Here is a 26,173-nt window from a genome sequence, read left to right on the forward strand (position 1 = left end):
ATAATATCATAAAAATTCTAGACTTTTTAAGCACAAGTGCTAAACTGTTCGCTTTAAATGCTTATATCTTCTGTATGCGAATGTTGATTCATATCAAAATGCTTTTTTGCATAGTGTTTGACACATGAAAAGCGAGAAAGGAACGAGACGCTGTGTCTCCCTTGCCATAATTCCTGCATCCTTGTAACGCCATCTTTGGCAATATTTTAGATAGCGATATACTTCCTGGCTCCCACGTCACCCTGTTTTTGTCGTTAAGCCTCACCATTGGTTGAAATTGATATACACATTCAGACGCACTTATTACCCCTGGAGGCGTCCCCAAAGTGTCACTGCAGTGACGCATCGCAAGTTCCCTCGAAAGAGAACTGTAACAATGTATCTTAAAGGGTAACACCATGTAAACTTGCTCTCACTTTAAATGTCTCCCCACATTTAGTCCTTGAATTTGAGGGTATTGGACCAGGATATTTCTTGAAAGGTCCTTGACTATGAAGTTAACTAAGGTGTGGGAACCCTGCCAACTGTAGTGTGGGTCCCATTTTTTTTCAATCACATTGCGTTCAGTGACATCAATCGTGGTGCAATGCGTCTTCATTCATCATATTTAAATATACACACAAATGCGATTTGCAAATTAGATCACCGCAGGGGAAGATTTTCAGTAAAAGTTTCACTGACATGAAAGCGAGTACATAATTTTCAATTGTTTGAGGTTTGCAGAAGTTATCAAATCTCTGCATTCTCCTATAGCCTCTCTTGCTGTTTGTTCCCTCTTTGCTGTTTTTCTCGTTCTGCATTTCTTGCTGTCTCGCTCCTATTCATTCATTTTAAACCACACCTTTATTTCTGCTATGAGCTAATTCAGTCCAACACTTCCAACATTTTCGTCAGCTCACGCAATCACACTTGCTTGTCGAGTTGGGCAGATCAGCCAGACTCAAGTGCAAAGTGGCCTGGTTCTCTTTAGACCTCCACCCACATGCTTTCTCTCTTCTTTTCTCTCTCATTTATTCCTGTTAATCCCCACTATATCCTTAGCAGTGAATACTATACTGTTTCACCAGTTAGTCTAAAAGTAGAACATGTTATTTACTATATATTGATAGTGACCAAACATAAGAGACCTTCACAAGGTCATCTGAACTTTGCAGCACTGGTGAACACATATTAAGCTGAACTGCAGCCAAAGCTCTGTGTTCCCACACAACAGTTAAAGAAACAGAGCACATTTTTTTTCAACCTCTGGACTTAGCACAATGGCTTTTATAATGATGTTATTGTAGAAATAAATGGAGTCTGAGATCCACCCTATGAGTAACCTCTTTCTCTGTCATGTCTAGATTTATGATGTCCCCACGCTGGCCCTTAATTCCTCTTCAGACCATCAGCAGCAAACATACAAAATACCAGGACCAGCTGCTGTGACTGGTGATGCAGAGGATGAGGATGTATACAGTGTTCCCAGTCTCCCCGGTTTACCCTTGGAGGCAAGCGAGATGCCAGGAATTAATTCTATTTCCAGTCAAAGAAAGCAAGATTTAACCAGTGAAGATGGGTCAGAAGTTGACGGAGGCATCTATGACATGCCTGCCCTCACTCTAGAAATCCCAACGCGACGTTTGTCCATATCGAGCAATGGATCTGGGGACGTCCAGTGGAAAGCCTCTCTTTCTGCTCTTATCCAGTCTGCACTGACTTATGCATCTCTCACCACCACACCCTCCAGAGACCTAGCTGCTGCACTCGCTGAGATACTTTCTGTTTGGAAGGCAGGCCATGTTGGTGATGTTCCTCAAGTTCTCCAGCAAGTTTGGTCTCGTCTATCAGACCTACTTCCGGCACTAACAGTGTGTGGCACTGCCCCTCCAGCTGACGGTCTACTGCAGATGGTCCGCTGTGCTCTGGAAGACTCCGCCTCCTTTCTGCAAAGTCAGACGCGGCCCAGACTACCTTCCCAGGAGTCTCTGTCCCGGAGACCTTTACCTGCTCTACCGGTGGCAGAGGTCAAACCGATCTCAGGGGACATGGGGTCAAGAAAGGGTAGCTGGATCCAGGAACGACCACTTCCTCCTCCACCACCAGTTGCCTTCCCGTTGCCCCCTGCACCCATCTCCTTAGCCCCTACCACAGGAAGGCCTGAAGATGAGGAACAAGGGAATGAATATGCAGGAATTGGCTTAACTCCTACACCGCCGCCTTCATATCCTGTAGGTGATAGTGTGGGATACGTCAAACTACAGGTTAGGCACCTGTTTTATGCATAAATTATAAAATATATAAGTGTGAACATAATAAACTTAGAAAAAAGTAGGGGTGTCACGATTCTCCAAATCCTCAATTTGATTACATTCGATTCTAAAGTCACTATTCGATTCTCGGTTTTTACATTTTTTTTCAAAGCACAAGAAAATGCTATGCCATTTTTAGACTAAACTAAAATATAATAGGTACACACATACCTGATAAAACAAAACTTCCTGTCAGATGAACATTCCTGTCAGTACTTTGCACCTTGAAACCGTGCTTTTATTACCGTCAGACGAGATTGTGAGACTATACCCCAATAAGTCATGTTTAAATGCTGTTTTCATAACTCTTAAGCAACTGAAATAAGTTGTTGTGAAACTTAAACAGATCTCAGTTCAGAGAAACGACGCCTGTCACAGACGCCATTCTGCTGTCCACGTGTGCGTGTTCTGTTCGGATTGAGTTCAGCTGAGGGCGGGAGGCGCTTGCTGTTTTCTTGTTTCCCATGTAAAGGGTAAAGAGTAGTTTGCGTGGTGACTCCTGCGTCTGCCATGCTATCTTTTGACTGGCTGTAGCTAGCTAAGTTAGAGGAGGTTGCCTCACAGCACTCAACACGTTTTTTTCCCGCTTGGCAAGCCAACCGGACGTGACATTGGGGCATGCATCGACGATTAATTTTTTTTTATTCAAAGTTGGAGGTTGTGACTTAATTTTGATAAATTTCGATTAAAAATCCCCTTAAGGGTGTCGCACACCGGACGCGCAGCTCGTTCTAAAAAAATCAAACACATTGTTTTCTATGAGTATACGCACACCGGCGCCAACAGGTGGCGCCTGTCTGCGGCGCCCAGCTTTGACTCAGAAAGTTGCTCAAATCCCTGTCGCGCCACAGAGTGCCACTCACATAGTTTAACATTAAACAACATCATATTTGTCCCAAATTGTTAGCAATTAACATTGGCTGCCAGGTATATTTTGCATTTCGAAGTAGACGCCGACTAAGCTCACGCTATTTAATGTGCACTTCCGGTGTACAATACTTCCGAGTTGTCCTAGACGCGACTCGACGCGGTGGTGAGCTGCGCGTCCGGTGTGCGACCCCCTTTAGAAAAGAGTAAACGTACATACACCAGTGTTATTGTTTAAAGTTTTATTGATACTTAATTAATTATTAATCTAAAAAAGCCATGAGGTAGAGAGTTTGAATTGTTATATCAAATTTGGAAACAGTAACATTTATTGTTTACATCTGCCTTTATCTGTCACTCAAACCTTTGCCTTTTTATTCTTACATAACCCAGTTAGGATGGTAATTGCTTCTTATGGAGACAAGATATTTTAAAAATTTACATGGGCTAGTGCTGTCCGAATCCAGAATGTCAGTGTTTTTCTCTCACTGCCTGACTAAAAATTTCTGGAATGCCTACGGCTATCCGAATCCACATCTCTGAGATTATAAAAGGGATCAAAGCAAAAGTCATTTGACCACTAAAAAGCAATGTATGGTAATTGTAGGGTTATCTGCATGCAAAGGTTCTTTTCATGCATTTTAAAGTCTGACACCTGCATAGCCAAAAGGCTGAGAAGTATTTACAGGAACAATCGTTCATCACCACTCCACTATAGTGAGAGGGAGCTAATGGGACCAAAAAGAAGAAAGAGGAGAAAAACATGTAAACAATACATGGCCCATTAACATAGCATGCAGCACAGTGGCTCAGTGGATAGCACTGTTGCCTTACAGAAAAAGGGGCCCTGGATGAGCCCCGGCTAGGTCAGGTGGTCTTTTTATTGTGGAGTTTGCATGTTCTCCATGTGTAAGCATGAATGTTGGGGAATTGGAGATACCACATTGCACTCCTTGTTTATGTATGAACCAGATCTTGTCATGAATATAGCCATAAATGCTGGAATGGTGTGAAGAATAAAGAAAGAAAGAATATGTGTATTGATTGAGATACCTGTATAAAAATATATAAACTCAGGGCTGAACCACATGACATGTTTGTAGGATTACAAACTGTAATGCAGATGTCATCATGAGAAAGTTACCATTCGAATAGTGCTAGACATTCCCACAGGTTTTACTCCTCAGTCTTATCTGCCACATATACATTTACTTCTCCTTTCTGCATTAGCCTCTGCCTTAACATTTTTAAGCTCTTCAGTTCTCTTTTTATGGACGTTTACATTGTTTGTTGTTCTTAAATAGGGGAAGCCTGAGCCTCCACCAGACGGCCACACAGATCTGAGTTCCTCACAGCTTATTACCACAAATGACAATAAAGTAAGTACTTGATTATCATTTATGGTTCTACTAAAGGCTGTTCACACACGATACATTATTATTATTATTATTATGCTCTGTCTGCACACAGTTAGCCTAATTGTTAGTCTACGTGCATATGCAATAGACTGACGTCTATGGCCATTGCATCACGTCTTGTTTTGTCAAGACGTGTCTCACACAATTAAACAGCAGCAAGAATATGTGTGAACTCATTTTTGTTATATGCATAATATATAAACAATATACTTTTCTGTGTTTTTCTACAGTTGAGTCCCTCTCCCCCTGTTTCGATGTCTCTGGAGGATTCAGAGCTCCTCTCCTTCTATTCATCTCAGAGTCTCTCTCATCTTTCATGTCTGGCTGATGCCATCGACTCCCTGTTCACAAGTGTCCAAGGGAACCAACCACCTCGAGTTTTTGTTTCCAGGGGGAAAAGTCTTATTGTAACTGCACACAAACTTGTCTTTATCGGGGACACACTTGCACGTCTTCTCAGCTCTTCGGATCTCAGGGCAAAGGTTAGCACTTTAAATAGAGTTGTTTTTATTTGCATAATAGTGTTAAACAGTGCATGTGGGCGTGATGTATCAAATGTAATTTATGATTCATGTTATAACAAGATCTTATTAGACACACCTTGTGAATGGCTTTGTACTTGTTTATGATTCAACAGGAACAGCCAGGAAAGTGATAAACATGTTGACTTGTCACTTTCCAGCAATGCAGTAATAAACAGGTGACTTTATTTAATCGCATTTAAAACACAAACCACTGTTTGTCTCCTCAGGTCACCACCTCCAGTGGACGCCTCTGTCAAGCTCTAAAGGCGGTCGTCGTGGCAACAAAGGGGGCAGCCCAAAATTATCCTTCAGTCCCTGCTACGCAAGAAATGGTGGATAGGGTAGCTGATCTATCCCAGCATGCCGCTGGCTTCTCTGGGCTTTTGCAACGATTAGCGGAGATATCTTGATATTGTTTGTTTGTGTTTTTTTTAAGCTTTATTATTCACAGTGGAATGCCTTATTCTTTTTGTTATTTTTATAAATATGTTTGTTTATCGATTGTGTTTAAAAAGGTATCTAAAGTGTGTCACTGCCTACATTGGTTCAGCAGTGATAAAATGGTGGTATGTGTAGGTTTTGACCCTTTAGAGGATGTGTGCGCGTGTGTGTGTTTTTATTTCTATTTGTTTGTGGTGCCAAGCACACTTAAACATTGTTATAACTTATTGATGGATGTTTCATTTGGAGATGTTTGCAACCTCAGGCACATTTTCTGATAGCTTTATTTTGTCCCCTTATTTTGAGATCTTATCATCACATAGCGTATACCAGTGATCCTTTTATAAAAAGTCTCCATTTAAGGATTTGTAATTATTCTGTTTGTTTGTAAATGTGAAGTGGCCTTGGTGGTGAAGAGATTATTGAAGTGACGTAATTGGAAGTTACAAATGTAAGCAAAACAACAGGGCCATTCGTTCAGATACAGCCATGTCAAAGGCAGTGAACGAGTATGAGTGCTTGATTTTGAAGTTAACAGGACTTTTTGAATGAAAACGTTATAATTTATTGAACTTTGGTGGATGGGTATTGTATAGTGTTTTTCCCACAATGCTGATTCAGAGAAAAACCTGTCCGTCAGGTCAACTCACCTCCCTTTATGAGTGCACGCTTTGTGTCCCTTACTGTTTTCTTTCCCGTAATTCTCACACTCCCACCATCAGATTCTGCCAAATTATCCAACTGATAACAAAGGCAGTTAAATGGTGAAGCAGTTTGGGCAACCGGTTATGCACAATTAATATTATACAGGGTTTTTGTTTTTATTAGGCTATGCAGCGTTTTCGAAACAGCAATATCTATATATCTACTAGCTTCCATAGAGGCATTGAAAACAGTTACTGGTGCATTTATTTGGGATTGTTTGCTATGCTGACAGGTCTGCAAACCGCTTGATACTAACCAGTCTGGGCTTTGTGAATATGCAGGTTAAAACATGCACCTGCTTACTTTCTGTCTTGAGATATCAATCAAGTATCATTAAAGTACCCTTTGTGTTTATGTCACCTTCGTAGGCTGCATCTCAAAGACTTTGTTTTCTTCATAATTCTTTCGTCTGCTCTGTCTATGCTCATTCCCTCAGTTTTATCTCTAAATACATTTTTCTTTATGCTTTTAGTGTTATTCTCGCTGTTGGTTCACATAGATGAGACAAAAATACTCTAGACCTTTAACAAGAGATGTGGTCTACCTGGGCAGCCTTTCTCATAATCTGATTTATTATGTCATTACAATGCTTGTCACGAGAAAACTGCTGAAGTTAACAAGTTAACATAAATGCTATAGTTGACTTTCGGCATTAAATGTGTATTTTGTTTTTTATGTGGCCTTTTAAGTTTATACATATTTGGTCAGCCATATCAAAATGGATGCAGTTGATTTGGTGTTGAAAAGTGGTGGGGTGTCTAATGTAGTGGATCAAGGATTGAGGATTATTCTGAAAAGATTATTCCAGGATTAGATTTAGGTTTGTCTAGTCCTGCCATCTGGTGGACTTTATCAGTATTACTACAAACCATACTTGTGTAAGTAAATAGGAATGAGGGCCTCAACAGGTACTTCAGTAATACTTCTAAACACTTACTGGTGGATATACTAAGCTACGTTATGTTTGCTTTTAAAAGAGCTAGTTTGTCTTCTGTACAAAAACAAATATTTATGTATATAAACTATTGTTCAATAGTCCTCATCAGGAAACAACATTTCCTCTCAGAAGGCTCACCTGTCATTTTTATGCTTATAGTAATGCTTAGGTTTAACTTTTCCATTTATTTATTTGATTTTGTTAATCAAATGTCTGCATGGCTTTAAGTTGCTTTTCTATGCACATGTAACCAGGGATGTTTTCCTGCAACTTTGCATTAATAATTTAAAGTTTGCTTTAAGAATGTATCTATGACGTTCATTGTATGTGCTTTTTGACACTACACTAATGTTAATTTTGACATTTTGTTTGTGAGACATGCTCTACAGGTACTTAGGAAGTCTTTGGTACTTGTCAGATTTCTTCAAAATACAATTTTGCTACAGAAAATGACGCTTGTGTGTTTTTCTTTTTTCCAATTGTTACGACCTGTTATGTTTGTTAAAACTAAATTAAAGACGTGTTTCATTGTAATATACTATATGAAGGACACAGAGGTCACGCCATTAAACGACCGTGTCGGTTTGTAACGTTAAATTGTTGCAAATGTACAATGCATGCATTCATATGGCGCTTTTTACCTGAAAGCTGAAAGATGTTTTTAAACATACAGCAACTTTTGTCTGTGTTTTATGCCTGTCTCGTTCTCTCTTCCGGAGATCCGGGAGCGGTGACGCGCAGTTCGCTCGTGCACAGCCTGAAGTTCGAGCGCTCGAGCGAAGCAAAATGGCGGAACTCGAGGATGTTACGTTAGACGGGAAACCGCTTCATTCGCTTCGCGTAGCGGATTTAAAAACCGCCCTGGAGCAAAGAGGTCTTGCCAAAAGTGGACAGAAAAATGCACTTATTAAACGACTGAAAGGGGTGAGTTTGGTCAAAGGACGAAGTATAAAACCGTGCGCTTGCTGTCAAGTTGAGCCGGAGACGAGACCCGACTTGCAGGCCAAGTATATGTTTCGAGAGCGGGAATGTTTGTGGAGAACATGTGAAACAGTTTGGCACACATCTCAGGACACAGTTGTTTTTGCATCGTCCGGGAGTTGTAACTCGCAATTTAAACGATGCAGTCTTTTCAACACTACGGTTCATGACTAGCCTGAGGTCTCAGAGTTGACATCGTGCTCGTGCGTCGTATGTTTGTAGTGGGGGGCGCGCTTGTCAGCCTCATGTAATGGATTCGCGTTTGACACTTCTCGAGAAAAAATTTTTTTTGGTATTGAAGAAAATAGTTGGTAGAGATAAAATTTTACAGTTAGTAAAAAACGTAAATGCACTTGAAAAACAGGTCCATTAATCAAGTTTGATCGTTTAGATTTGCACTACGTTGAATTAATGCATTGAATCATTCATTTGCGTTTGAATCCCGTGTATGGGAGTGGACAACTTTCACACTGTTTCAGAATGACATTTACATGACAGAAGATGCATTGCAGTTGTTTCCTATGGGTACTTAGCGTAACGACCGGTTAACTGTCCAATTTACACGGGTATTTGCTAAGTATGTGTTAAGAGCGTGAATATTTTGAAAGGCTGCTACCACTCCCATTGCGCTTATAAGGACTGTGTTTAGAGTCCCGTCACACTGTCGGACATTCCGCTTTTGTATAAAGTCGCGTGAGGTCATGTTTTGCTGTTCGGGTAAGTGATGCATTTGTTGGAGCTAAATCTTAGTTTATTTACTTTATGTGTCACTTTGCAACAGTGATACTGTTTGTATATCGGGCAGAGTGTTTGCAATAAAAGATTTGTTTTGTTTTCCGAGTTTTAACTCTTTATATTGAAAACCTTGGTTAGAAGTAACTAGGAAAAGTTTGCAAACGTATGACATGTAAGTTAACCAAGGAATTGCCTTTAGTTAAAGTTAAATCTTTTGCTTTGTTATAAATGTGCTCTTTGTTTGTGTTTGTAAAGGCTCTGATGTTGGAGAATCTCCAGCGAACATCTACCCAACACAGTGGTCTTCAGCCCAACTCTCAGGTAAGTTGATTTTTATCCTATCAGTTGTTCCATTTATGCATCAGCAACATCAATCATACAAACAAAATCTCTAGTATTGAGTTTCCTATATTGTTAAGTACTCTCTAGTAAAAGTGTGTGCATTGTGTGATTCAATCAGTGTGACTGTATTCTAAGATAATGGAGTGTTAGTGTAAACCATATAGATCTCTTGGGATCTTGTATAGTTACATGCTCACACACAATAATCATCCTGCACTATTTCACAGCAAGCTGCTTGACTTAAAATCTCTGTCTTTGAATCTCATACACAGTATTATGTGAAGCATGTGTATAGTTTCTTTTTTATGTACATTTAGGCATTTACCAAATGCTTTTATCCAAAAAGACTTAAAAATATCAGGAAACAATCAAAAAGCTATGTGTCACAGTGAAGCAATAGTACAAAAGGTGCTTATAGCAAGATACAAGTTTTCATGAAACGATACCCGTTGAGAGAAAAGAAAGAGTTAGTGGTGTTTATGTAGTTTATGTTTAGTGTAACTATTTATTTTTAGTATATGTGACCCTGGACCACAAAACCAGTTATAAGTGTAGATTGTTTTGAAATTGAAATTTATACATCATCTAAAAGCTGAATAAATAAGCTTTCCAGCGATGTATGATTTGTTAGGATACAACAATATTTAGCCGAGATAAAAATTTGGAATCTGAGGGTGCAAAAAATTTAAATATTAAGAATATCGCCTTTAAAGTTGTCCAAATGAAGTCATTAGCAACTGCATCACTCAAAAAAATAAAAATAAAGTTTTAATATATTAACGGTAGGAAATCTACAAAATATCTTCATGAAACATAATCTTTACATATCTTAAAGGCGGGGTGCATGATCTCTGACATGCATGCCCCTACCCCAATAGAATCTGGACCTTCTTTTGATAGACCCGCCTCACACATACGCAACCCGGGCTTAGTAGACACGCCCCAAACTGCTGATTGGCTACAAGTGTGTTTTGGTATTCAGCCCGACTCCCTTTCCAAAGTGCAGCCCGCCTTTAATGATTTTTGACATAAAAGAAACAACAATAATTTTGAACCATACAATGTATTTTTGGATTTTGCTGCAAATATGTCTATGCTACTTTAGGTTCACAATCAATTGTTTCCAATGGAAGCGCTGCGCTTTTCAAAAAAGCCAGCTGCTGGCGTTTTTCTGTGGTGAGCGCTGACACTCAGTGGTTTTTTTTGGTGCTCAGTGTTGTTCAACTTTGGGTGAAAAAAAGCTAAATTCAAACTGGGGTCTGGGGCCCCCAGGGGGGCCGCGAGATGGTGCCAGGGTGGGCCCAGTTTTATGACATTTTATAAAATACATTCATTTATCATGAATTCTGTGTAATTAAACCTAAAAAAAAATAATAAGGCTACTAACCAACAGCACTACTTTGTATAACTTAATATGTTTTGTTTAATTAAAATGTTAAAATTTAGAACAGATTTTGTCATAAATTTTGTTTGCGGGGGCCACGAAGGAATGCACCGTACCCAAGGGGGGCCGCACGCGGAAAAAGTTTGAGAACCACTGCTCTAAGCATCTATTACATCTTTGTAAAATTATCCTGCCTATCATTTCTAAGGAAGGTTTATGAGTCTTGATATATGATATTTGAGTTTTTTTACTGTGTATATCTCAGATGGGAGAGGAGATGAGTCAGAACAGCTTTATAAAGCAGTACCTGGCCAAACAGCAGGAGCTCCTCCGACAGAGACTGGAGAGAGAAGCCCGGGAGGCCACAGAGGCAGATGGTAAGCAGACCTGCAAGTACCCATGCACACAGGTTATAACACAGACTTGACTTCACCATCTGTGTTAACATATGCAGACAATATTAACGTATGAGATAGATGATGTTCACAGTTTCCTACGTCCATTTAGTCTTTCCAATGATGAGCCTGCCATGCTAATACTGATGCACCAGAGTCTGACTTCGTCTCTCTGGGTGTAAGTGAGTTCAACTGAATTCTCACACTTGCAGTGTGCTCTGAGGAATTACTGGGCTTTCAGTCATTTTCAAACAAACAATACTCATCTTTCCTTTCTGTGCATTGCATAGGGACCATGAATTTCCTTAAGCTTTATGCTGTTATGTTCAAAATAAAATTTTATTAGAAGTAGTAATAGTAATGTCTAAACTTGATGCTTACATTGTACGTGCAAAATGTTACTTTCAGAGACACAGAGTCCTTCTGGCCCAGAGGAAGATGAACCCACACCGACCAAGGAAAGCACTTCCTGCCTTCCAGACAAGGTGCATACACAGTCTTTGTTTGTAAAGGTTTTATGCATTCAACTTTTTTAACCAGCTCTGTAATTTAACCAGTTATTATGTACTGATTGATTGTTTGATATATTTACACTGCATCACATTGTGCATCTGTTTGTAACCCAGACAGAGGGTGGAGGTGTGGATCCTGGAGGAGGGTTGCCACAGGACCCTGGTTCACACAGGCTGGACACGGGCCCTGCTCCTCTGTCTCACAAATCACCTGACAGTAAAGCTGTGAAGATCAGACGTACTTCTTTTCCCAGACGCGAGGAAGTTGCCACACCTTCTCCTCCACGGGCAGTTGCCTCCTTGTCTGTACGAGTAGTTGGACAACCGGAGCGTCAAGGCCTGCCACTTATGATGTCTCGTTCCCAAGAGAAGGAAGGAATAGCCCCAGCTGAAGCAGGTCCTGCCCACTCCGTACTACAGCTCAGCCGTTCAGCACGAGCTGCTGCTTGTGTCCAGGTTGATAGCGATGATGAGGAAGAGGATAATGATGACAGTGATGACGATGATAAATGGGGTCCTTCCTCACGCACAAGAAAGAATGTCAAAGCTCTTCCTGTACCTCAACCTTCACCGGCTGCAGCCCCCCAGCGATCCCGTCGAAAGCTTCAGCCACCACAGCACATCCCTCCCCAGCCTCAACCAGTCCTTCAGCCTCCTCTGCAACTCCGCCAACCCACTCCTCCCCCGTCCCCTCCTCCAGAGCTGTCCTTTCCTCTACCCGACACTCCCAAACAAAGCCCCCATGACCAAGATGAACCAGTAGACCTAGGAGAAGGTGACGTGCTGGGACCAGGCGCAGTGCCATCTCCTCCAAACCTCAAGAGACAGGATTCCAGCTCCAGTTCTAGATCCAGCAGTCCAGAACCTTCATCCACACACAAACCTGGTCCTTTGAGTCTGCTGGTCCGCAAAATGGAGTCTGAGGGCGTTTTTGAAGGTGGAAACAAGGTGGGGATGGATGGAGAAAGAGAAATGGAAGTTAAAGAGCAGGATGAGGATAGCAAAGTAGCGGAAGCACCCAAAGTACTAATGTTGGCGATGGGAACAAATATTCGTACCGAACCACAAAACTCGTCTCAGCAGCTTCAGCCACAGGTGTCATCAGTTGAACATCATACTCAGAATGATGAGATGAAGAATGAGATCAGGCCAGAGGGAGAGAAAGATGAGCAGAATAAACGTGAGGAGAAAGAAAATGAGAAGGGGGATGAGACCTCTGCATCATTCCATATGACATCACACACAACTTTTCCACGAAAGCGACCACAAATTTTCTCGGAGGTCCCCCCACCTGAGTCACTTAAGTCACCCTCAAAACCCGAGCAGGTGTCGGTTCTTACCGCAGGGCCTGAGTGCTCTGAAGATGTTGCAATGGAGACCGAGTCCACCACAACAATGCCTGAATCAAAACACACTGGGGAGGACAAAAAAATGGAGGTTGTGGAGAAACCTAGCGCAGCAGAAGAGAGTGAAAAAGCAGCATCTTCACACTCTTCATCTGATGAAGATGAAACAGAAAAAACAAGAGAAGCTGACAAACAACGCTCCTCAACATCACGTCAATCATCATCATCTGACTCTGATTCAGAATCATCATCCCCTCGTTCAACAAGCTCTCCTTTACAGGATAAATCCACGCCGCATGGCCCCAAGGTGTGTAATTGGTTTTTTTAAATGTCCATCCTCTATTCTTTAAATCCTATTGGTTTATTCTGCCTTTGTGTTTTCTGGTGATGAGCCTGCCATGCTAATACCGATGCACCAGTTTGACTTAGTCTTTCTGGGTGTAAATGAGTTATGCCAAACTTCTCACACTCGCAGTGTGATCTGAAGAAAACACACAAGATTTGTACACTCTTGACTAGGGCTGTCACGATTATGAAATTTGGCTGACGGTTAATTGTTTAATAAATTATGCCGATTAATTGCCTGTTTATTGCTTTGACATTTAATTGTCATACATTTTTTTGTTTATAAAATAATTTTCACAGATCATTGTGATTATTTAAATTAAATATTTTGCAAGGTTTATCTGGCAGTAAATATTTATACACATAACACATTTATTTAAAGTAATCTGATACGGTCTCGTTTATACAGGCGCTGCAGCTCCCCCTTGTGTTTTTTAGATAGATGTGCAATCATCGCGGTGATCTGAAATCATCACGATGAGGTCAAACAATTGCGATGAGACGGTTATTCAATCATTGTGACAGCCCTACTATTCACCGTGCTTTATGGTTTTGCTATGAATTCAACTGTAATTGTTTTAATTGAATGTGTTTTAAACCAGGATAAAGAGCAAGAAAACAAAAGAGCAGATAATGACGAAAAGAAGGCCCAATCTCCCAGGTCAGCAGCATCTTTCATACATGTCAAATGTGTATCAGTACATGCATTCAGCCTATTTCAAAATGAGCTGTAAACAAAATAAATGGTTTATTTTATCATTTCTGAATTTGGACACTTTGGTTTTAAACTTTGGTTATGTCATTTAAAGTAACAATATGGTGTCTTTTTTTTCGAGGTACATCATTTTAAACTGTTAAACTTATTGCACCCCACACATTCCTTTCTGTCATGGTTTTATAACCATTTGTATTGTCTTCCAATTGCTCTCTCTGGAATCACAGAAACTTGTGTAAATGCAATCCTGCGGTTAACATCCCAGCATGTTGTGAGCTCAGATATGTATGAGCGCAAGCTCAGCCGCCTGTTGTCATGCATAGTTTAGTGAGATTGCCCATTTGCCTTCATTCAGTGTTTTTTCACTGGGACATGCACCAGATGGGACTTCTGACCTAGTCCAGTATTCAAATTTAAATGGGGTGCCAGCTATTGCTATAGCAAATTCCTGTTGATCTTATCTTTTTAAAAGTAAATACATATATCTGTAATAATAGTTTAGCTTTAACCAATAATGTAAATAATAGTTAACTTTACATACATATATCTTGCATATTGGGCTGTATACAAGGTTGTAACTCTTTAGTGGAAGATAGTCTGACGATTATTGAGTATCGCCTGATTGTAATGAAATGGTACTGAAATACCGTTTTTTTTTTTAATGGAAGAATGCATACATGTAACAGTGACGTACTTACGAATTTCTTTAATCATCCTCATTGTACACATTAAGAAAATGTAACAAATTGAAAGGGTAAACCAATCATCTCAACGTTTGATTTAAGATGGTCACGGGTTCAACGTTTATTAGAGCGAAAGCGCTTGAGAAATGTGAGGGCGGTTGTATTTTTATTCAGGCGTTCTGTATGACAGCCTCTCAACCGGCGTGGCCCATGGCGTGGCCTTGGAGGAGGGGTCCTGCTCACACTTCCTTAGCGCTGCTCAAAATGGCTGCTCTGTGAGCGCCGCCGTGACTATACCGACGCATTGCACTAGAGTAAAAAACAGCCTTGCAACGCGCCCACTTCTCGCATTTCTTCCTACGCATCCGTGACCGGCAGAACCGGTATCTAATTGGCAGTCGCGGTCCGGGGAAAGCTTGACATTATGCTATCAGACGGCAACAAAAACGGGTAAGGGTTGTATGTGTGTGAGTGTGTGTGTGAGAGAGCGGGTTTCTAGAAATACCCATAGCGTTACGACGTTGACCAGGCATTAACGCTTGTGTGCGCGAGGTGTCATATTAAATTTATACTAATTGACGTATCGTTTTATTTTTATTATACTCCGTGCTGAAACCCCAAAGGGCTTGGCTGTGTATCAACCCCCACTGGGTTGTCTTTGTATGTTCATTTTGTGCGTCGTGAATTCAGGGGAGCGTTGATTCAAAAATGTTGTCTGGGTGGGTTTGTCAGCTAGTTTTTTTTAAACGCATACGTTTTCACTAGAAAAAAAGAGCATGGTGTTGGGGGAAGGGAATCTTTTTCATGCCCTTTGGTTCATTAAGGATGTGTTTGTTTTTCTGGCATTTTCAATCACTAGAGGCGCATGTAGCAGTGTATTTGGAATGCTGATACTCGTGTTCATAATTGCTTGAATAAAAATGGCGTAAATCTAACCTTATAAATAAAACAGTGTTGGCACAGCTTATATTTCGCCTACATAAGAATTTGTGTTGTGGAAAGGCTAATAAATTTGTTACCTGTTGCTGAATTTAAGGGATAGTTTGCCCAAAAAAGGAAAATTCTGTCATTAGCCTGAATGTGTATAAAATAGTTTTTAATTCTGATGAACACAAAGGATGATATTTGGATAAATGATAGTAAGAGCACAGTTGATGGTATCCATTGACTTCCATTGTAGATAAACAAATACTATTGTGATAAATTATGAAGATATTTTGATAAATGATGGTAGCACACAGTTGACGGTATCCATTGAATCCATAGTATTTGTTTTTTTCTACTATGGCGGTCAGTGGTTACCAGCAGCTGTGTGCTTACAACCATTTATCAAAATATCTTCTTTTGCAAGTGTTTCTTAAAAAGCACAGTTCTGACATTTCCATCTATATTTGAGTATTGGTTTAATTTCCTGTCTTTAAATCAATCTAATATCTAAATAATTACTTTTGTATGTGTGACATCTACATCCTGAGGGGAACAAGGAATAAAACCTAATAAATAATGATGTTAAGCATGTAAAACATGTTTAAATCAGCTTGCCCAAAGGACAGAATGTTGGAATTGAAAATGTTTGCTTATTTTTAGCGAAGTTATTCAGAATACATTGTTATTCATTAATTGTTAATAAGCGACTTTCCTAATGCAACGTAAACTATGGGACCTCCGTAGGTTTGACACAGTCTTTCAAGTTTTTGTCTTTGTGGCTGTCAGTTTTGCATTCATGTGTAAATGTATTTTTTAATGCAGTCAGCACATGCTGAGGGGAAGGGATGGGTTGCCAGATCCCCCCAGAACAAAAAGCCAAGCTTTTGGGGAAGTCTTATGCTTTTACAACTAAGAGGCAGCCTGCCCTCCTCAAAACCACCACCTTAAGGCTGGTTTGCCATCAAGAAACGAGTGCCAATGTGTGCCACAGAAGTTTTTATTGAGAGATGTTGGATTAAATCGAATCCCCCTTTTATTACACTAATGTCATCAACCCGCTGAATTATGGCACTTTTCCATTGCACAGCACCCCACGGCCCGGTCCAGCTTGGGTCGGGTCAGCCCACTTTTGGGAGCTTTTCCATTGGGTGCAGTACGTAGTACCCGATACTTTTTTTCGTACCACCTCGGTTGGGGTTCCAAGCGACCCGAGCTGATACCAAACGTGACGCGAAAACACTGTAGATCACTGATTGGTCTGAGAGAATCACATCATCCCTATAATGTAAAAGATTAGCTTTACCTCAATGCTAGCTTGCGCTGCCTCGAGCAAACATGTTGTCATCTGCTCTGCAATAAGTTCCCAAACTCCCATTTAGCGATGAAAAATATCCACAGGTTGTGAATCCGGGACACCATAACAGTTTTTTCCAGACTTGCAGTCTGTGGCGGAACATTTGCGACGAGCACGTCAGGATTATATATGCTTAAATGCAACCATGCCGTGGGTGTTTGTACAGAAACTGTCATGTGAGACAGAGGTATAGTGATAAACGCGATGTGCAAACATCTGTTTGTGGTGGTAAATTTTTAATTTTGTGGCGGTCAATTTTAATTTTGTGGCGGACTGATCAATAAATAAATGTCTGGGAATGTACAACGACACTCTCACTTGTATGATGTCACAGCAGGCAGCGCAAATATAACGACACGCCTATAATCCCTCCCACTGCGAAGTGATACTAAACTCAATGGAAAAGCTAACCAAGCCAAAGTGAGGTGAGCTGACCCAACCCAAACTAAACTAAACCGTGGGGTACTATGCAATGGAAAAGCACCAATAGTCCAATACCAGTGGTTTATTTTTTATAAATATCTACATTTGTTACATAAAAGGTGTTGCATGTGTTCCATTTGAGATTCTCTTGTAATGTTTGATCTTGGGCGTCAACATTATACAAATGTTATACTACTTTTCACTTGCAATGTTTGCATGTTTTCTGAGCCTGGCATATGATGTCATGTGGTATGTGTATGGCACTGAGTGTAATTCAGCTGTGTAGTTATTTATAGGTAAAGTGACCCACATCAACCACCTTACCCCTCACTCTCTCTCTCTCTCTCTTATCTGTCTCTCGCTCTTTCTCTTGTTCTCTCGACTCTCTAGGGATATAAAGCAGGAAGCTCTCTCTGAGCCTGCAGGCCAAGTTTCCATGGAGCTGGAGAGCCGCTCGGACTCAGTGAGTGATGTGCAACAGTCTGACCACCAGGGGGCAGATGCAAGCGACTCTCGCCCAGAAGAGGTAAGAAGGCATAAAGAAGACCAGTGGAAACAGTTTCACAAAAAAAAATGCAGAGGAAACAACTGAAGTTTATAAAGCAGGTTTAGCTGAACCCCTCAGCAGGTCTAAGTGATACTTGGTTTATTTTGTCTTATTTAGTTTAGTGTTGGGTATTAGTGTATTGCTTTCTCTATTCTGTTGCTTTACTTGTTCTGTTTTTCATCCCCTCCTCTCAATACATAGCAGCAGCTGTAACAGTATCTGGAGGATGTGAATGGCTAATAACGCGTGAAATTAGACCCTGTTAAAGTCATTGTGTGTGGGATGGGATTAGTGTTTAGGATGTGCAGAGATTTTATGGTTTTATATGTTCTCTGTTGAGAAAAAGATCACAGCAAGGTATGAGTCAAGATAGTGGATGAGTAATAAAAGCCAATTTTACAGCCAGCAAAACGTCACTGCTTAAAATATCCACAACCTTCAACAATGTTTAAGATGAATAATTCACCTCAGCTTCTTAGGGTTGTGTTTCTTTGATTTATAATCTGAACGCTTGTGAAATGTTACAGATTTTTAGGCTATTTATTTGTGCAATTTGTCAGGTACCATGGGCATTTTTGGATTCTGCCTGTGCTGTTTTCATATTCGTAATTTATTTTCAAATGCTAAATCACCCTCCTGGAACCTGCGGTGTGCCATAAGACTATTATTAATGTCAATGGCCTCAAAAAGATTATCATTGTCTGTTTGAGTTTGCATAAAGCTTTATGGTATAGCACATAGTGATTTATAGTTTTAAGAATGATGTATTAAAGCCCATGACTAAATGTAGCCAGAGCTGTAGGCTTTAGACTCTCTCTGCCTCCATTTTCCTCTTATTTTATCTCTTTCTCCCACTCTCTCACTTGTTTTCTTTATCTGTGGATCTGGTAGTATGACTGTTTTGTGGTTTAAAATCCCATTGATTGCTTTGTTGTGAAGGTGCCCTCCCCTCTTCCATTGCTCATACTGGTACCTGCATACTGCCACCACCTCTTCTCTTCCACCTCCATCACCTGCCCCGCTATGCCCAAGCGTCACGGCTGTACCAGAGCTAAGCCCCCCAGAGTCGCCACTGCACTCATAGCCTGAAGGAACCTGCCGGATCATTGGCCACTGGCTCTCATCACATAAAACTGATGTGGCCTCCTGATTGGACTGCTTTAAAGAAACCAAAAGAGCTGGTGAAGTGGGGAAGGCATCAGTCATATTATTCAAAAGCCTGAACGTTGCCTATTAACAAAGACGTTTTTGCTAGCCAGACACAAACACAAGATGGACTTCTCCTGTCAACAGAGCGTACACGCAGCTGTTTAAGTGTCTTGACGCCTTCTGCTATTTTGCCCACACTTCAGGACTACTTGAATGAACTGATGTCTACACAGAATTGTGACACAGCCATCTGGTGTTTTGAACTTATGCTTTTTACTACAAAGACAATCATTCAGAGCTGATAAGCAAGGCTTATGGACTAACCACTGGATTTATAAGTCATTTTTGGACCTCATCATTTGGCTGATGTTTGTCATCAACCGCAAACAACGCATTGGTTTTCAAGGATTACATCTTAATACAGCCTCTGACAAATCTAAATGAACTTTCTGGAACATTTCAAAGAACTGTAAGATGACATCTAATCACAACAACATTCCTGATTGTGCATCAACCCAAACTCCCACATGTGCACATGTTTCTTTATCATCATGACCTGCTGTTTTTTTCCACACAGTTGGCAAATGTGTACAAAGGACTTGAGTTATGAACTAAACAAGATTGAGAATTTTGGCTTGTTGGACATCAAAAAGTAATTTGATTGTTTTTTGCGTGTGGATAGTTATGCTCTCACCTCAGCCAGGGTGGACACCAGAGATGCCTGCAGAGTGTAAATGCGTTCCTGTCCCTGTGTCAAAGACTTTTGCTGCTACAAAACCTCTCAGTTATTTCAAAGACTTTAAAAGTTGACCAAGGACAAAATGATAAAAACCACGCAGCCAAAAAGAGCAGTTCCTGTCAGCCGGCCAATCAGCACATTCAATTGTGATCGTATCTCACCCTCGCTCCCCAGCCTCCTCTGATTGGACGTTTGTTGCCTAGATACAGTGCTGTACGGTTGGGCCATAGCCAAGCCAGGGAGGAATCAGGTGTCAATGGTACCAGGATAACCCTTTTTCCCAAGATGTATTTGTTTTTGAATAACTTAAAATGGAAAGGTTTAGTGCTTTGTTAAAAAGGTTTTAGACTATAAGTTAATTGCTGTGTCAATGATAGTAATTTAAGCTTGGTTGACAAGGTGTAGTTTTATTGTATGGTAAAGTAACGTTAGGGAAAGTGGTCAAGCATGTGTTAGCCAGATTTATACTTATAAAAAATAGAGCAGTAGTGATGTAAGGGACATTTTATTCTAGTAGCAGTGTATAATAAGGGTAGGAGACTCTGAGACTCTTATTTGTCAAAGCAACTGCATTCATGTACATTTTTGGTTTAACTGATAGCTGTGCATCTGTTCTTCCCCTCTCCTTTTTCTCGTTCCCCCTTCTTTTCCCAATGTCTCTCTCTCTCTTTTGTCTTGTGTCTGTCTCTTTCCCCACACATCCACTGGGATCTTGTTTCTCCTCCTTTGTATTTTTTCAGAGCTCTGATGCCAAATTGGTTGCTGCGCGCAAGATCTCACTGAGCAGTAAGTATGTTTGGGATATTTTACACTTGCGCCTTGTCCAGTAACAGGGTGCTGGAGCTTTCTATGCTTGGATTCATTGGACTTTTTATTAAATAAATAAAAAAACGTATGGATTAGGGATGCACTGATAGGATTTATTGGGGCCGATACAGATTTAAACAGGCAACTTCTGGCCGATACCGATATTAAACACTTGTATACAATACTATACAGTTGGTCTATTAGCTAGTTTATTTCTGCATCAAATTATTTTTACTGAACATGGATTGGATCTAATTAACATTCAACTGACCAACATCATGAGGGGCCAGTCATACCAAAAGCGCTTTAAACGCGCGCAAACGCAAGGCACGACGCACTGCCTTTTTTAAAAAAAGAGCAGTGCGACGCGGCTTTTCATATTACCAAGCAACCACCGAGTCAGCTGTCTTGTCAATCAAATATTGAAGCGTGAGCGCTCTTTTGCTGTTAACTGTCATATTAGCAGAAACTTTAAAAAGAGGGCGCTTGCTCTGACCTTGTTTGAGGATGAGAGGTGCACAAACACGCAGGAGAGAGTGAGCGAGTGGAGTCAGGTTCTTCAAAGCAACTGTAAACTTCCCTCACCACAACGTAAGGCCCGCCTCTCCGCTCATTCGATTGGACAATGGAAAGACATCGGGCGCTTCTCCGCTCTCAGCGCTCCTTCAAAAACGCGTGTGCGGCAGGCGGCAAAAAAACGCAAGGCGCTTGGGCGCACATAAAACAGCGCGCAAACGCGCCCTGCCCATAATCATTCTAAAAAGGCGCCTGCAACTACCATAAACGTTTTTGGTGTGACTGGCCCCCAAGAGAGGCGCAATTTAAGCTAAAACAAATATTATAAGACAACATGACAACCTTCAAAGGTGGTTTTTGCTATTCAGCATTTCTTTTATAAACAACATAAAAAATTTTTTTACATATAATGGATTTCTTTAATAAACATAAATAATGTCAGTGCTATTGCTTTAAACAGTATAAATATTGCTACTTCAAAAGAAGTTGGACTTCTTTTCCCCCACTAAAGTGCAGTCTGTTTCTTTTATTGTCCAAGACATTTGAGCCAGCTCTACAAAGGTATTCTGTCGGTGCTTAAATCATTTTAATTGAACAACAGACATGCAACTCATTGCCTTTATGCGGTTAATTAATAAACAATTGGTATCAACCTTTCTCGTGCTTTTGCCGATATGCCGATGGTTTCAAATTCATCAAAAATCGGCCGATAAATATCGATGGCCGATACATCGGTGCATCACTAGTTTGGATTTCATAGCCAGGGGGTCTCATTATATCTTTGCATAGATTTCATCCTTAAAATTGACATTTGCACGTGTCCATATTATTTACTTTTTTTCATTACATACCTTTTGAAGCATAGGCTACTATGTATATAGACAAGCAGATGAGCACAGGATATGAGAGAGCAACTAGTTTCGCGTTAACTCTTTTCCCATTATAAAACACGAAGACAATGCATTAGGCATTTAGACCATGAAATATAAAGTCGAAATTTAGTACACACCTTAAAAATAAAGCATACTATGTACAGGTAAGCAGATGAGACCTCAACATGCTTTAATAGCCTACGTTAAATGTTTTCCTCATAGGGATACTCTGGTTTTTGTGTCATTTGGCCAAACAAAATTGATAAAGATGAAGTACCACGCACAGACTATATGACAATATTAATTAGGCATGGGCCGGTTTCAAGGTATATCGAGGTTTTAAACAGTCAAGGTTTCAAAACCACTAAAATGTTCTGTGATACCGTCTCCAAGGTATGAGCCGTGTTTATACAAAATTCATTAAATCATTAAGTCATGCGATTGATTTGATGTTTACATTTAATATACATTACGAAAATATTATATATTTTTTGAAAGCATAATTTAAAGGATTTATTTTTACCTGGCATTTGAAAAAACACATTTTAGTGTTGCAATTTTGATCACGATTTTGCTGCATTCACTCACAAACATAAAGTTTTGATATATTATTTATTTACTGTGTTTTTTTTTTTACAAAATATCTTCACGGAATATGATCTTTACATAATATACTAAGGATTTTTGGCATAAAAGAAAAAAACATGCAATATTTTATTTTTACCTAGCATTTGAAAATAACACATTTTAGTGTTGCAATGGAGAGGTTATTATGCTTATGTCACGTGGGTTTAAACGCAGTGAGCGAGTTGTTCCCGTTCTCTAGCACGCAAGTAATTTACAGCACGTTTCTGTTCTTTGTCCACCAATTCATTTTCATAAATGTGATCCTGGACCACAAAACCAGTGTTGAGTTGCACGGGTATCTTTGCAGGAAAAGCAAATAATATATTGCATGGGTTTTTTCTTTTATGCCAAAAACCTTATATTATGTAAAGATCATATTCCAAGATATTTTGTAAAAAAAAAACACGGTAAATAAATAATACAAACATCGCTTTGCTACCCGTTCTTTGGGGATTTCTCGTTGGAGTTTGTTTTTTTGTAAAAGCTTAAAACTTACCCTGTTTAGTCAACAAGATCATTACTAAAACAACTTTTTTATTAGTAATATGTATTGGTAGGGACTTTTGGACTTTGGCCTTAAAATGATTTTTTTCCTATATTTAGATTTTTTTTAATCGTTGCATCTCGGCCAAATATTAAATAACAAAACATGCATCATTAATAAATAAGCTTTCCATTATGTATAAATCTCTATTTCCAAAATAGACTTAAGTGCTTAGGTTCTACGCTGTAGACTGTCCTTAGCTCTGTGTAGCCTGACGTGCACCTCGCCAAAAATTTAACAACACGTCTGTTCTACGTGGACCGCAAGCGCTGTGAATATCTAACACTAGTATAGTCAGCTATGGTTCTGCACAAGTTACCTACTGCTGGTCTGTGTTTTAGCAAATTTGTGGTTATTTTTAACTCCAGCAGTTAAATCGGAGAATGCTTCAACTGAGTCAGAGTCTGTGGGAGGAACCAACCGGAAGAGAAGGTGGGGTTCTAGTACAGCAGTCACTGCTAAGAAGCCATCAATCAGCATCACCACTGAATCACTTAAGGTACGTCATACAAGTCTACATTCACATTACTGTAGCAATGTTTTATCAAAGACTATGTTTACATGTACACCAATAATGCAGTTATTTTCCATAATCAGAGTAAGGACTTAATCACAGTAAGATGTTTACATGACTGGAGCTGACCTCTTCACTCCTGCTTGCATACAGTTTTTATTTTCTGATTATTCGCAAATGATTGTGCTTATTATTCATACACAGCACAAATGATGAACTCACATATACTGTCCATTAGGGGTGTCACGAGACACTTAATCCACGAGATTGGGTTCACGAGTACAAGATGAGTTTTTTACTCTCACTTTTTTTTAAGAAATCTTCAATGATAAAATAAATGAATGGGAAACTGAAATAACATTATTTTGAAATGTTTTTACTAATCTAGGACTGTCCCTAACAATTATTTTGCTAATTGATAATGAAGTAGGCCTAATTTGATATTTTTGGTAATAAAAATAGACCCAAGTGAGCAATACCTTTAAAATTACATAATAATGACGATGCAATAATAAGTATCAAAACAAGTAAACGCATAACAGTAATCGGTAGCCTTTGTAATAAAAACAGCATTATGTAATATAACAAATGCCTGCAGGGTGCGCTAACGGACCCGCTTCTGTTGCTTTCACTTTATATCCGTGGTCTCCCCACACGGAGTCTGTGAGTTGCTCGCCAGAGCACATTCTATAAATAGCCTAAATTTTTATATTTATTTATTACATATTTTTCATATTAGCTTGGCTTCTTTTATGTATATTAACATTTTAAACAATGATAAAACATATAAACAAATTAAATAAATGTGCTCCTGTCACATTATTTGAGCTGTTTTGGATGATTTGCTTCCTGTCAAGTTTTAAACGAATTTGCGCTTAAAGTGTGTGACAACAAATGCGCACTTCTGTTAGTGTGATATAGATGCGATTAAAGTGTTAACATGGCTGCATACTGCGATTAAAAACTGCGTACGCCACCTGCTTTAATATGATAATACTTGCTGCGATTGTGACCATAATCGCATTATTTGTATCTAAGCATTATGCTTACATGAGGTATAATCGCAATATTGCCAAAATCTTGTTATAATCGCATTATGAGGGTGCATGTAAATGTGATCTTTGCTTTTCAAACGAAAATGTGTAATAATTAAATAAAGTATGTATATGGTGCATGCAATGACATTTTATTCCCCCCGTTTAAGACATTAATTCCAGAGATCAAGCCTTTACAGGAGGCTGTGGTTGAGCTGCACCCAGATGAGGGACGTCTGTCTAGTGAAGAAGACATAGCAGGTCCTCGTGACGTGAAGGAACCAGAGGAGGATCAGGACTTGAAGATCAGACGCACAGTGACACAGGTCAGCAATGCAACAAGCTACACAGTTGAAACCGTTGCTGAAGAGTGATGCATACATATTACAACAGTATACTGTAGAATTGAACTCTTTAATAACTTAACAGAAATGTCTCACTGATATGTTACCCAGTCTGTGAAAACCTAGCTAAAGTAAATTTTTTGTAAATCATTCTACATAATGTAAAGATCATTCTGTGAAAATATAACCTTGATATCTTTAATATTGACTCAGGCTCTGTCTAAGATTGAAATTAAATGTGAAATCAATGACTGAAATCAAACTTGAATTTCATAATTAGATTGAGATTTTGCAACCTATGTTAAACTTATAAGGAGGTTTGTGTCTGTTTGGTATTTCCTGTCCTGTCATTTAATTATTTACGTTTTGCAAATCCAGATTGTTCCATCTGACGCACAGGAGAATGGGGAGAACAAAATGGAGGCTGATGATGATGATGGTGATGATGAAGAACAAAAATGGACTGTAAGAGAAAAGGAAAAACCAAAGAAACGCAAGCGCTCCACTGATGCTGCCATGGAGACACAAGAGGGAGATTCCAAGAAAGGTAACTATCGCTAATACGGTGTACAGCAAGAATTCACATGTTTTCTATGAGGGAGTTTAAATAGTTTTTTTTTTTCAGTTACTCCCAATGACTCTTTGGTGCGGCGCTCCATCAGTCAGCAGAAATCAGGCGTGTCCATAACAATTGACGACCCCGTTCGAACAAGTCGTGATCTGTCTCCTCCTCGTGGGAAAACATCCAACATCATACACATCTGCAACTTGGTAAGCACACGTGTAGTATCAGTTTTCAGTGCGTGTATCAATGTTTGCTACTCTTGCGGTGTACATTGTGGCACTGAGCCATGGGTGTTTCTTCGACTGGCAATGCTTACACGACAAACACAGTTCTTTGACTTCGTGGTAGCTATTAGGTGTTGGTTTACAAGGAAATGAGTTTCAGACTAGTACCAGTATGGAGCATTCATACTGTAATGGGTTTTATCTTTCTGCAGGGAACATGTAGGAACTGTTTAAAAGCCATCTGTTTTTAGGCAATTTTGCAGAAATTTGGTTTCTCATAAATTTAAATTACGATTCAAATAGGAATGTTCATTCGTGTAACGAAGGTCAGACTGTTGGTGGTTTCACTGGAGATTTTGCCAATCT

General features: G+C 39.8%; 3 protein-coding genes and 2 non-coding genes across 6 annotated transcripts in view; 4 read left to right on the forward strand and 1 right to left on the reverse strand.

Moving 5' to 3' along the window:
• efs (embryonal Fyn-associated substrate) overlaps positions 1-7,633 on the forward strand; it is a 14,765-nt gene extending 7,132 nt beyond the window's left edge. The window contains exons 5-8 of the mRNA XM_055199474.2: positions 1,344-2,243; positions 4,463-4,537; positions 4,807-5,058; positions 5,328-7,633. Of these exons, the coding sequence (XP_055055449.2) occupies positions 1,344-2,243; positions 4,463-4,537; positions 4,807-5,058; positions 5,328-5,510 (1,410 nt within the window). The 3' untranslated portion in view covers positions 5,511-7,633. The remainder of the gene's footprint in view (positions 1-1,343; positions 2,244-4,462; positions 4,538-4,806; positions 5,059-5,327) is intronic.
• Positions 1-7,955, reverse strand: part of LOC129440243 (dehydrogenase/reductase SDR family member 4) — a 23,047-nt gene extending 15,092 nt beyond the window's left edge. The window contains exon 1 of one of the 2 annotated variants that reach the window (XM_055199486.2): positions 7,825-7,955. In XM_055199486.2, the coding sequence (XP_055055461.2) occupies positions 7,825-7,852 (28 nt within the window). In that variant the 5' untranslated portion in view covers positions 7,853-7,955. The remainder of the gene's footprint in view (positions 1-7,824) is intronic. The other variant, XM_055199505.2, reaches the window with a different exon arrangement.
• Positions 7,922-26,173, forward strand: part of acin1b (apoptotic chromatin condensation inducer 1b) — a 26,542-nt gene continuing 8,290 nt past the window's right edge. Inside the window, exons 1-12 of the mRNA XM_055199459.2 lie at positions 7,922-8,107; positions 9,155-9,220; positions 10,891-11,002; positions 11,429-11,505; positions 11,647-13,185; positions 13,826-13,884; positions 17,716-17,851; positions 20,501-20,546; positions 23,495-23,625; positions 24,845-25,000; positions 25,397-25,565; positions 25,644-25,789. Coding sequence (XP_055055434.2) covers positions 7,970-8,107; positions 9,155-9,220; positions 10,891-11,002; positions 11,429-11,505; positions 11,647-13,185; positions 13,826-13,884; positions 17,716-17,851; positions 20,501-20,546; positions 23,495-23,625; positions 24,845-25,000; positions 25,397-25,565; positions 25,644-25,789 — 2,775 coding nt within the window. The 5' untranslated portion in view covers positions 7,922-7,969. The remainder of the gene's footprint in view (positions 8,108-9,154; positions 9,221-10,890; positions 11,003-11,428; positions 11,506-11,646; positions 13,186-13,825; positions 13,885-17,715; positions 17,852-20,500; positions 20,547-23,494; positions 23,626-24,844; positions 25,001-25,396; positions 25,566-25,643; positions 25,790-26,173) is intronic.
• Positions 11,136-11,247, forward strand: LOC129418201 (small nucleolar RNA U6-53/MBII-28). The gene has a single exon (XR_008636031.1). It is a non-coding gene; the product is annotated as a small nucleolar RNA U6-53/MBII-28 (small nucleolar RNA).
• On the forward strand, positions 13,258-13,368 carry LOC129418197 (small nucleolar RNA U6-53/MBII-28). Its single transcript, XR_008636030.2, has one exon. It is a non-coding gene; the product is annotated as a small nucleolar RNA U6-53/MBII-28 (small nucleolar RNA).

Source organism: Misgurnus anguillicaudatus, chromosome 21, assembly GCF_027580225.2.
Source record: "Misgurnus anguillicaudatus chromosome 21, ASM2758022v2, whole genome shotgun sequence".
Lineage (NCBI taxonomy): Eukaryota > Metazoa > Chordata > Actinopteri > Cypriniformes > Cobitidae > Misgurnus > Misgurnus anguillicaudatus.